Source organism: Colossoma macropomum, unplaced genomic scaffold (genome assembly GCF_904425465.1).
Source record: "Colossoma macropomum unplaced genomic scaffold, Colossoma_macropomum, whole genome shotgun sequence".
Lineage (NCBI taxonomy): Eukaryota > Metazoa > Chordata > Actinopteri > Characiformes > Serrasalmidae > Colossoma > Colossoma macropomum.
The window spans coordinates 38,653,185-38,666,185 of NW_023494789.1; the positions used below are offsets into that span (position 1 = coordinate 38,653,185).

At 40.6% G+C, this 13,001-nt stretch overlaps 1 protein-coding gene across 1 annotated transcript; it reads right to left on the reverse strand.

Moving 5' to 3' along the window:
* Positions 1 to 1,883: 1,883 nt before the first annotated feature.
* ncoa5 (nuclear receptor coactivator 5) lies at positions 1,884 to 12,748 on the reverse strand. The gene is given in 12 exon segments (XM_036571238.1): positions 1,884 to 2,787; positions 3,112 to 3,200; positions 3,416 to 3,620; positions 3,886 to 3,964; positions 3,966 to 4,086; positions 4,360 to 4,489; positions 4,608 to 4,723; positions 4,813 to 5,019; positions 6,177 to 6,231; positions 8,775 to 8,882; positions 9,158 to 9,446; positions 12,641 to 12,748. Coding segments are annotated over 11 exon segments (1,938 nt in total). The 5' UTR covers positions 9,321 to 9,446; positions 12,641 to 12,748; the 3' UTR covers positions 1,884 to 2,122.
* Positions 12,749 to 13,001: the final 253 nt, after the last annotated feature.

A 13,001-nucleotide genomic window follows, 5' to 3' on the forward strand; every position in this document is an offset into this window, starting at 1 on the left:
AGTGGCTTTGTGTTCTGAAGCATTCCAACTTTAAGCTAAACACTAGATTTTAAGGTTCCAGATGTTGCAATGTCCAGCCAGAACAGTTCTAACAGAGCCAGGGCCCAGGTTTTTTTTTTGTCTAACTCAACGCATGCACATTATCCTGAACAAGTTGATATAACTCAATATATATTTAAATGTTTTGTGGTTCTCAGTATTACATTCACTCTCAGTATTTATTTTGACTCTTTTAATTGCCTATGTGTTATTTTTACGAGCCGTGTGGTGTAACTTATTGTGTACAAATGCTTTATTTGGGTAAATCAGTAGGCTAACTAGGGTAAATGAGTGTATTGGTTACAGGATTCTATTTTTATTATAGTTAGTTTAGCCAAAAAAAAAAGAATAGGCTATTTTTCTTTTATTATTATGATTACAGAGTTAATTTATCGACAGAAGAACCAATTACCAAAGTATATTTAAGTTGACTTGGACATATATTTTGTGTGTTATAAACTGTCATTTTGATGAATTAAAAAGAAGCTTGAGGGTCTACCAAAGTCAGAAGTCCTGCCACTTTAATTCCACAGAGTTCTACTTATGCCTTAAACCAAAACATCAATTGGCAGCTATATCTTAACTGAGCCCCAATACACATGGATGGTGACAGATGGTGGTGGGCAGTTCAGCTTAGAAATGCAGACATTTTAGTACTTGAGGGACAATTTATCCAAAGACGTTAAAACCTGATGACTCTTAGGAAGTCTTGGCCCATTCAAAGACCCAGTTTAAGTTTAGTCCGGAACTAGATCTCATCCAAGTCCTGGTATGGGTAACTACAGGCCAAGAAACTGCACTGCATTCACATTAGCCCAGTATTAAACAATGTAGATTAAAAATAGCACAGAAAACTAAAACTATCATTTACAACAGGGGTCTCAAAGTCCAGTCCTGGAGGGCTGAAACCTATCCCAGGTGAGCTCCTTGGTCAGACGTTCGTGATTCGGCTCACCGATTAATGGCCAGGTTTGATTTGTATGTTTTAAGTGAAATGTGCTGGACTCCAGCACTCCAGGACAGGACTTTGGAGCCCCCTGGTTTACAAGGCTTTAAAGATCTTTCTTCCTACTGTTGGGCTTCAAAGCCTTCAAACTACATCCAGTAACCAATTAGGCTCATTAAACACATGCTGAGAAGAATGTTTTGTTTTTTTGGAACAGGATCCATAAGCGATTACCATGGACCGAGTCCTTCAAGCTTGTTTTTGATTCATTAGATGCACAAAACATTTTGTATGAATGTTTGAAAGAGAATGGATGTAGACAAAAAAGGATTTTCAAATCTTTAACACAAGTATGTAGATGTTTTATTACTTCTTTTCTTGGTATAGACCAATTATCACAAATTGTTCCACTGTGTTATTCATTTGTTTGTGTGCGCGTGGGTGTGTATGTGTGCATGTGTGTGCAGACATGTGCGTATGCACAAAAGAGAACCAAGAAAAAAAAGCATTGGGGACCATGGGCTAGGGAGGGAGGGGGTTCTGTACATACAGATATGGTTAGTGTTGAGGTGTTTATTTTTTGTGTCAGTGTAACTTAAATATTTTAAAGAGATAAATAAGTATTATCTATTGTGTTTCATGGTACAAAAGAGGAAAAAATATGTAGTTTTACATTTCAAATGCTTTATCTCTATGGCTTCTGGCAATTTCCCATTCCATTTTATAGATTCGTCAGCACAAAATGCAATAAACTAATACCATTTTATTACTGATTTGTACAAAGTCTTCTTTTCAGGGCACATACTCTTGTGGAGACGGGAAGTGAAAGTTGTCACAAAATTCATTTATTCAATCACAACTGTGTATGTACAAATGACAGGTTTTACATATTAAAAGACAACTGGATCAAACGCTCAGACAATCATGCTTCATGAAAGACTCATAGCTATCATGTTTCCTATTTGGTAAAACAAAAAGGACTTTATAAGTCACAAATTATTCCTATATCAAAATTTTTTTATCACATTTCCAAGTAAGAAATAGAAAAAATCAACAGGGGAAAAACTCTGCAAGAACTAAACCTCTAAGGAGAATCAAAGATCACAGAGCTACACTTGGGTGGTATGTGGATGTTTTTCAATAATGGCGGGGGTAGTGAGACACTGGTGGTGGTACCTGGCCCATACTTTGACCCACTCCTTGCCCCAGACTCTGGCTCATACCTTGGCCCATTCCTTGACCGAGCCCTTGTCCTGGTCTGGGTGCTGCTGCTGTTGCACTGCCTGAATTTACCAGGTGGTTAAGGGCTGGCCCACTCTGGATGAGTGTGTCGAGGGCTTTCTGCACACTGGGGTTGTCAAAGTTAATGCCCGTCCCTGCACTGCCCACAGGTCTCTGGAGACCCTGTGGTGCTGGCATGCGGCCAACGGGAGGCCTCACGGCAGGCCGGGGGCTCAGCATGCTCTGAGACTGCGTAGCAGCCAGCGTGGACATGGCCGGACTGGAGAGTGCCGAGGGCAGTCCGGCACTCTGCTGACCCAGACTGGAGGTGTAGCCCTGGGACTGGGGGGCTGAAGCTGGGCTGGAGGTCACCGACGTGCCTGAACCACTGTTGAAGAGACTGAGGATCTTTGCCTGTAGTTCTTGCTGCTGGCTGGTAGCGGATGTGGAGGCAGGCGCCAGGTGGGAAGAGTGTACAGGATGTGTGGACAGGGAAGGGTGTGTCTGGTGGGAGGCAGGGGTGAGAGCTTGGGTGGGCTGAGAGGGCTCATGAGTGGCTGATATAGCAGATGAATGGGGTCCTGCACAAAAAGAAAAGAGTAATGAGGCTTAGTGTCAATGCTGTCAATAATGCTCACTAGTGTCAACACTGCTTTCTTGTTTGAGAAACATCCTGCACTGGCACTTCGCTTTGGCTCAGTACAACATAAATAGAAACTGGTAAAACCCAAGGACGAGTACTTCAGACATGCTCTCTCTGGTATATCTGGATAAAATCATGACAAACTCATATCACCACATACTGGTGGTGAACTATACTAATTTTTAAAATAATTAATATAGACTAATATTAAGCTATAATGTATAGTAAAATCCACCCGAATTATAAATTGTGATAATCTTACCAAGAGGGTCTGTGCTGCCTCGCACCAGACGATCACGTTTGTCTTGAAGGTAGCTAATGAGCCTTGATAACTCATCGGGAGTTAAGAACCTTAGACAAGAAAATTATTTTAATACAAAACTTATACATACATGAAGTCCTTAGAAATCTTGGTACATGACTTGGTACATGACTTGGTACATGACTTGGTACATGACTTGGTACATGACTTGGGATTCCACAGCTACAACGCATTCAGTGAGTCACTGATACTCTAATTTATTCAATTTTTCTGCTTTAATTTACATTTCCATTTGTGAACATACCTGCCCTCTGACAGCAGGGTAACAGCAGTCAGTAATGAAACCGGATGGCCTTCTCTCTCATGCTCCCTCATCAACACATCGTCTGCCATCTTGGCAGCTTTTCTGGCAATCTCGTCCCGCTCCTTGGCACGGTTCTCAACCTTAAAGGAGTCAAAGTTGTGAGCCACCAGGACCATGGCATCCTGCATGGGCATGTTCCTGTGTTCTGGGACAAAAAAAAAAGAACAACAAAAAAGACGTCAGGAGAACATAGTACACTACATCTTTTAAATAAAAGCACTGAAAACCAGAAAGTAGTTTTTTTTTTTTTAAACTCACAATTTAATGTCTCCCAAAGGCTCTTTTAACTTGGCTTTAAATTTGCAGATAGCAAAAACCATTATCTTAATGACTCCTGGAATGAATCTACCATTATCTTAATGACTTCTATACAAATGAATAACTATTATCGGTCATCAAGCTGCTTGTACCCTGTGGCGTGCCAAAGAGGATGTTCACTGTGCAAGAGCGATGCACTTGGTGCTGCTGGGTAATAATTATGGCGAAAGGGCGTTCGAGCCCGGCTCACGTCTTCCAGAGCCTGGGTCAAGGACACCTCGGTGTTGAGGAAGATGAGGTCCACCACCATGCCCAGATCTCGTACCTTCCGACCCACTGTTTCTGCATACTCTCTACATAGGGTTGAAACAAAAAGACAAACGCTCATTAACTAAGGCCATCAGCCAGTCTTAAACAACTAAGAGGCACAGTTTGACCATAGTAATAGCAGTCAGAATAGTACATGTTAGTTATTCTGGGAAGCTGTGCCATTATTTAAAACAAACAAACAAACAAACAAACATAAAAAAAATAAACACAAGAAGAAACTGGTCAAACCAAATACTTCACCTCTGTCTCAAAGTCCACTTATCAAATTTAATGGGAGTAACAGTCAAAAGACTCACTTCTGCTGTTTGTTGACCACAATAACAGAGCAGTCCACAGGTCTCTCAGCATCGTAACGTCTCTGCAGCTCCTCATAGTACTGGCGGTAGAGCTCATTCCTCCGGCGCTCCTCAGGCCGCAGCCGCTCCTCTGGACAATATACAATACATAAGCGGCGAACACTGAGCAAGAGCTCATTAATGACGGACAGATTTCTGCTTGCATCTCTACCAAGACAGACACGTAGAGTATATTTGAGTAGACTAACCTTCCGATTCTCTCCTTCCATTCCAAGGCTCCCTGTAGCGGTCCACATATGGCTCTTCTTTCTTACGGTAAGCATCATACTCACCACGGTAATATCCACGATCATAACCGTCATCTCTGTGTGACAAAAGACATTTTTTTCTGTGTTCAATAGTGCAAACATAGCTATCTATTAGCATGTTCCTTTGAAATCTGTGGCCATCTACCTATAAGGAGCATCTCTTGGGTCTTTGTCCCTCCCCTCTGAGCTCCTATAGCTCCTCTCATCTTCATGATCTCGAGGAGGCCCAGGCCGCGGCCCTCGGCTATGCTCCCTCACGTCTCTGCTGTCACGGTGGTCGCGGGATTCTCGGCCATGCACTGGCGATCGAGAGCGGGGACGGGGCTCCCTGCTGTCCCCATAACCAGCTGGCCTGGATGAGCAAAACAGCAAGTCAACAAATGCCAACTAAACAAGGGAGAAACCAACTTGGCTCAGCCAATAATAAATGACCTCTGCTCTCTTACATATTAAACGCTGTGCAGAAGATTTTAACTAATTTCAAGTAATCTTATACTCACGCTCAGAAGATTTTAATTGCTGTTTATAGAAATTTTCCGCATTGAGACATACGTACTACGAATGGGACCAAAATCAAAATGCTCCCATAAATGAAAATCTTCAGACGTATTACGAGTTGATGATGCGGGTGAAGCTTCCAGAATGATTCCTCAAATACCAGTCAGGGGGAGAAACAAGTGCGAAAGCAGAAATCTTTAGGCTAACGGGTCCAAAATGACGTTCAAATAAATATTAAATGAATCCTCTCAGAAATAAAAGGATCCTCCTCTTTTCCATGGTTTGCAGAAGAACCAAAATGGGTTCAGCCAGATGACCAGGTGGTCATTTGAAACATTAATATTAATTTAGCATACCACAAATTCTGATGTTCTTCTTCTAAAAACAGATGTGGTCGACAGGATGCGAAGACAGACACGTTCCAAATTATAGAGTTAGATTCATTTTATTTCATGGAAAGGCCAACAGCAGCCCTAGCCACAATCAGTCAGGACCGACGTCTCGAAATATTCCAATCACACCAAAATCCCCCAACCCATTACTGCTTTTACAAACAAATGAAGTGTTGTAGAAGATGTAACAGCAAGGATCAGTTTGGATCAGTTTGGTGCAAATTGACAGACGTGAACAAGACGCAGTTATGAACAATTAAAGGCAATCTGTGCAATACCGCATAAGTTTGGACAGAATGAGTAACACACCGTTAAAAGACAAGGACACAAAGGGAAATAGACTCAAATTGCCCTTTCAACTTTATTTCAGCATGTTCTGAAAACCTTTAAAGAACGAACAAGCAAGAAGACACATTCTGAAGAGGAGAGGCATAAATTTAACGTTTTTCGCTGCCTGTAATGATTTATCTTGCTACGGTTACCAAACCAATGCAGGGGGAAAAGAACCCCAAAACAAACACACAATACAAAATAATAACTGAAAAAAAAACAATATTTTATTATTTACCAATAATGCGTCATCGAACACTTCGAACCCACTTTCCCAACGTTACTTTACCTGCGTGGAGGACTTGACCTGGCTTTCTGTCGTCTCTCCGCTGCCATATTTACATCTGTAAACAGACCAATCCAAAGGTTCAACATATGAATGACCGAAACCTAAAGAACTTCTCATTAAAGATTCAGTAACTTATCTGCTGAGGACATTATTAGGCTCTAAGTTATTATACTGGATTATGCTTAATTCGTCACGAATAATTATTTCAATGAGGTAGAAGAAAAGTCAACTTATTTTTAAGCAGGCTAACTTAGCATTGTGTAGCATAATTAAGCTTTTAAAATAACGTAAATCACGACCTTGAAAGCTAGTGCTCCAGACATAAAAACAGAAACAACAAAAAATGTAATATACTTTGATCAACATGACAAAGATTAGGGTGCTTCTTTATTTTTGCCTGCATTCTTTAGAAAAAAATAAAATAAATAAAAAAAAACAACATAATTCACTCACACATGCTTACTGAAAAGCCACCATTCCACATAAGAAATGACTCTGAAGGTTGCAGACTTATTCACTCAAATGATCCTTTCAGCATGTTTTTCACCACTTTGTAATGCTGAACCAAGGCCCAATCCCATTTCACCCCTTGCCCCTACCACTTAGCCCTTACCCCTCTGTTTTTTTGCGTTCATGTCTGGGGTAGGGTGTCCTGATTTTTGTTGAGAAAGGAGTAGAGCAAGGCATTAGAGCTACATGGCCCTCCAAACGGAGGTTTTCAGAGGCACACTCCAAACAGAGTGTTACAAGAGAAAAAGAGAAAAAAAGAAAAAAAAAAAGAAAAAAGAAAACCCGGCAAGATGACTACGCAAGTGACCAAAGAAACCCACAAATGTGAGTATTTTCTCAGTTACAAAATTACGATAACCATTGTATTATCTTAGTTTAATGTCGTTTCATTGTATTATGGTCCTTTTCTTCATAACAAGCAGTTAGTTAGCTAAATTTCTCGTTCCACCTTCAATGGTGCTGAAACTACATTCTGGCGCCTCAGGCGTCAGAACTGCTGCACGCTTTAAGGTGGAACGGGTCAATTCGAACAAGAAGCTGGCGAACAGCTGACTTCAGCTTCTTATTACTGAAGAATTAGGGGTGGGCGATTAATCGAAAAGTAATCAAAATGATATTCAGAACCTCGTAATCTTGCCCATGTTGGTTATTTTGTTTTTTTTTTTAATCCTGTTGATCCTTTCACCACTCTGTGTGTTCATGAACTGTCCCCTAAAAACTTAATACCGTGCGTGTCGTCAAGTGACTCCGCCACGTCCAGTCTGCGATGTGGAAGCTAAGGCTATGTTCACAAAGCAGGTAACAGTAGCCTAAATCTGATTTTCTCAGATTTTCTTTATCTTTTAAAAGTGATCTGTATGCAACATCAGTCTGAACAGATCAGCTCCTAAACTGACCCGCATGCGCAAAAGAACAATGTGTCACGCTGCTTCACGTGGCTCATCCAGAGGTAAACAATCACAACTGCCAACGAACCCCAGTCACTCCCGGAGCTTTCAGTTTAATCTTCGCCAGCATCACAGGAGCCATCATGAAACTTCACTGACTGACACCTGGGCTCATCACACAGAATGTGTTCGAGCTCACCGTAAAAAGGGCACTTCATCACTTCTTTGGTTCGCTTCCTTGGATTCTTTCAACTTTGCTTTCAGACTATTAACACAGCACGATTTTGGATAAGTCTCTTATAATCTTTGTAACAAGAAACACCAGCCCAAATGTTTATTGGATTGCATAAAAAGCTGTGTGAATTCCAATCTTGCTGTTGAGACGATTTACATTAAGATATGCAGAGCATATTTACAGTACAGACCTTGTCAGTGAACTCTGAGGGCAAAAAAACAAAATAATCGTTCATTAATTGTAATCGAGGTAAAGTAATTAATCATGACATTTATTTGAGGTCACATTGCCCAGCACTAGGTGGGCAATAATAAATACTTGTCGCTTCCTTCTATCTTTGAGGGCATGATTCCCTAAATGTAACTAAAGCCCTCAGCAAGTTTGCTGAACTTTACCCTCCTCTGCTATCACTGCAGACTGGAAGGGTCACCAACAGAGCACCACTAATGGCCTGCTAATGAAGTAATGTTCTTTTTATTTGAGGGTCCCATTTCATAGGGGACGATTTCAACCACTAACCCTTGTAACTCAGTTCCAAGGGGCAAGGGGAGACTCAAAAATAAAGGGTTGGGGTCAAAATAAGAAATGGGATTGGGCCCAAGTCTTCTGTGAAACGTCAATTTTCATTTCACACAGGCCATGTGTAGCTTTAGGTGCAACACTGTACACAAAATAAAACATAGCTGACAGAGGTTAACGCAATGAAAGCTAGATTGAGGCTTTTCACACAGAATCCATTCAATGGATGTACCACTTCTAGGTGAAAAATTGTAATGTCACAAAAACGTCAAAAAAATCTTGCATAGTACATCTTTAATTGTGAGAGAAATTTTATATTTTGAACTCTCTAACCTAAGCTATTTTGGACTTGCAAGTAATAAAGTCTCAGTTATCTCAAACTGAATGACAATAATAAACTGTCAAAATGAGGTGTGATAATGTGCTTACACACTAATTAAGCCTTACCTAGTTTATAACCTCTATAAATTCGACCGTTATGTCCCGCTATAGCTGCCTCAGCATCTTCCACCCGTTCAAACTGCACAAATCCATATCCACGAAACAGGGACAAGGCTGCAAAAAGGAAAAGTTTCATGCACGAAAACGTGATATTTGATGGTGGATTGATACGTTGTTCTTTACTCACACAAATTCATAATAAAACTCCATTTAGGATCCACAGCCAAATTCAAATTTCGTTTTGATGCGTTTGTGTAAATATTATTCTTAGCTGACCTTTGAGATGACCCATGTTCTTTTTAGAGGCTTCAATGTCAATCAAATTCAAGCATCAAATTCCATTACTCTTCACTTCAGCTAAATAAGAAAGATGGACGTTAGCTACTAACCCTGTATTTTGCCATATGGCCTGAACAGGTCCTCCATATCCTTCTTTGCCATATGCGCGGTGGGCAAATTGCCGACAAAAATCCTTCTCTCCAGGTCACGAGGGTCATTGCTGTTGGTGCCGTAAGATGGCGGACTTCCACTTCGGCTTCTTCTGTGCGACATGACGCTATTCGCTTCAGCTCCTAGCGCCCGCTTGCTCAAGATGGACTTGCAGTTGGTACTGTATACACGAGTGTATACAAAACTTTTGATTTTCTTTCTTTAAACAAATTATCTTTCCCCCAGGTCCTGAAAATGTCAGGGCATCAACATAGAGGAAGAAAAGAGAAATTCCATGATAAAATGTCTAGGAAAAAAAATACACGGAAATAGTTTGCAACATTTGGGGAGAAATTAAATAGAATGCTACTAAACGACCGAAAGACTGAAAAAAAAAAATGCAATTTCACCAGACAGGCCTACACCATCTATAAACTTGATGAAAGATACTTCATAAACACATTTAAATTAACAGATGTTTTATGATTTAGTACCATTATCCCCAACTGAGAAACGCAGAGGAGTGAAAACAAGCAGCCATGTTCTGAAAACATCAGGTGGTTCATGCGAACGTTATCGAGATTCAACCATTTCTTGTGTTATCTTGGAACTCGAGGCCAAAGTCTCATCAGATTAGAGCATTTGCGTAAAAATAAATGCAGGATCCACAAACTAAGATCATTGCAAGTGACGGGACAACCTGAAAACAGGGCTCATCCAAAATGGAATCCAAAAAGTGGTAAATAGCGATGGGGGAAATTTGAAAATGCTCCCCAAATGTTCCAAGCAAAGCTGCCCTTGTTTGAAACCCTGAGGTGACGACCGAGAAAGTCAACAGTATTAAACAACGAAAGCCAGAGGGAAAACTGAACTCGAACGAAGAAAACTGAAGCCGGTGATGATCCAATAACAGGTGGTTCACTTGGAAATGAGGTGGATTTAATAGACAACATGAATAAACGATGAAACGTTTATGCCTTGGTCAGTTATTAGTGTCCATGCTGAACAGCAGCCACATTGTGTGGTCTTTAAATTTTAAGTTTAATCTGAAAGATGGCCAAATGTTTCCCCCCTCCCTATCAAACCTCACAGGATATACATAAAATCCTCCTAGAAACCTGACAGAATTATATTTAAAACAGAATTTCACCGACTGTAAGGTAAGTCATTCACAGTGTACTGATGTGAAATGATTCACTTTACAGCAACTAACTGGCTCACATTTCTTTACAGTGGTGATGACAGGAACCAGAAATCAGAACGTCTACAATGAAAATATGGACATTTTATTTCCAATCCAACATGACCAGTAAAACTACATGTTGTCTGGGGTTTTTTAATTGCAATGTTGAGAACGGTAAAGTAGTGGTAAAGTAGTAATCTGAAAAATACGCTTTCTTTAGGTAGTATTTTGCCTCACAGCACTTTACATCTCTGTATAATGAACAGATTTAAAACCATTCATTTTAGTCAAACACTAAGTCAAAGCTAAAGTACAACAATGTCTCAGGCATCAAGCAACATATCTGTAACCATTTCATGTAATAATTATGTGATGTAGTTTTTAGGGGCATTCAACACTTTCTGGTTCCCATCACTACCACTGTGAACAATTCTGACTCAGTACGTTTCTAGAGAATTTAACTTCAAACCACTCTGAATGATTTTGTTTACATCCTAACTACTTAATTATGCAGAAATCTAGAAAAATCAGTGGAATTCCCCTTTAATATACTGAGAAGTTTTTTTTTTTTAAAGCAAATTTCTCTCACCATGAATTGATGTTCATTGTCACCACCCTGGAATCAATTTGTCAGGGTCAGCTTGCAACACCTGTTGTTGTTCATGGACTTAAAAAATAGCCTATAATTGTATTATCTATTTTATACCCTTTAGCAAGCACAGCTGAAAAATATGCATTCTGAACAACCACAGCGGAATGTATTCTCAAAATGAGGCACGACTGTCAATAGGGCACTTCGTGTTTTTAAAAACGTTGTTTTAGTTCATTTCTTTCTCAGCGTGGGATGAAAGTCCAGAAGCATAAAGTTACACGAAGCCCAGCGCTGCAAGGAAACACATCGATGAAGCAGTTATTCAGAAAGCCGCCCTGTAAGTGAAAGTGAAGGAATGACAGGTCTTGTTAGTTAGACTGCTATTTTGATCGCGTTCTTAAAGGGGAACTCCACCAATTTAAAAATCTACATATTTAAAGGGTTAAGATGACAACAAAGTTATGCTGCGTTCTAGAGAAACTTGCCGAGCCAGAGCTGTTCACAGTGGTGGTGATGGGAACCAGACATCTGAAGAGTTCAATGTCTCTGAAAGCTCCCTCACTGAGAGTTACTACATAAAATACATGCCGTCTGATGTCTGACACACTGTTTTATGATAGTGTTGTGATAACGTTTTGGCTTAAAATGTATTTTAATCCATTTATGGCCATATTTGTGCTGTAGATATGGGAACCCCTGGTTCCTATCACCACCAATGTAAAGAAATATGGGTCTGTACGTTTCTCCAAAGGTAATCATTTCTCATAAAACCACTCTGGATGGCATTGTTTACATCTCAAGGACGAGATTATTAGGTGGAATACCTAATAAAAAAGTGGTGGAATACCCCTTAAAGAGAAAGAGAGAGAGTGAGGTTGTAAATGATCCACCGACAGTGAAGTGTCGCACAACCGGTCGGCCATTTTGTACAAACAGTAAGGACACGGCTAGCAGGTGTGGGGCGCATTGTTGCAAAACGAAAAACGGGAATTATTTCGCGAACACGAAGAAATTAGAGCAGTATCCGCTGAAGGAAGCTGTTCAATTTCTCTGTTAAAGACTGAAATGCACAAACACACACAAACACAGCCCGTTACGGACTGAAACTCAAACACAAAAGCCGACAGACAGCAGGTCAGCGGCTGAAACGACGCTGAAGTTAGCTTCTTATCTGTGAGCTTCTTCAGATTTCCCTTACACCTTAAATGGTGCAGCAGTTAACCTACATTTTAGCCGACTAACTTACTACAGACGCCAGAATCAAACTGCTGCACCATTTAAGGTGGAGTGGGAAAAACGAAACAAGAAACTGGCGGAAAAGAAGCGGACTTCAGCTTCGTGTGCCTGAACCGGAGAGACAGACGCCATGTTGTTTAACTGGTCCAGCTACCGTTAACGGACAAAAATGTTTCCTTGCGGTGAAACATAGGTTTTAGTTCAACAGTAGCACAACAATATTGCAGAAAAGTATCTGTAACGAGCGTTGCCTTGAATGCACTGTGGTTTCCAATACAAACGGAGCAACACCGCTTCTGTACCCCGCGTAGGCTGTATTAGCCACTTAGCCAAAGCCCCGAGGGGTAAATAGAGAGCACAGTATTAGAAATTTGTCTGTGTTACGCGTTTTAAATTCAACGTTTATTTGGCGAACAACAAAGCAGTCCTTACCTTTAACATTAGGAGTCTGTTTATCCTATCCCACGACGCCGTTAGCTCGCCTTTCAACGGCACGAAGCTCTTGCTCCGTCTTTCTGAGAGCAGGGATGTCCGAGCTCTGAGCGAATCGTTCGTGTGAGCCGATTCTTTTCACTAAACTAATAGAACCGATTCACAAGAACTCAAAGCTGAAGATATGCCTTAAATGCATCGGTGCTCTTTGTAGGTTGTGCATTGTACATCTCTCAGTGAATGTGTGCGTAGTCCGTGTTAGTAACGACAAAAAGTTGTTTCTGACGTTGGATTCATTGAACGACACTTCAAAAGAATCAGTTCAGTAAACTGACTGGATCTTATTCAGATCAGCGACAAG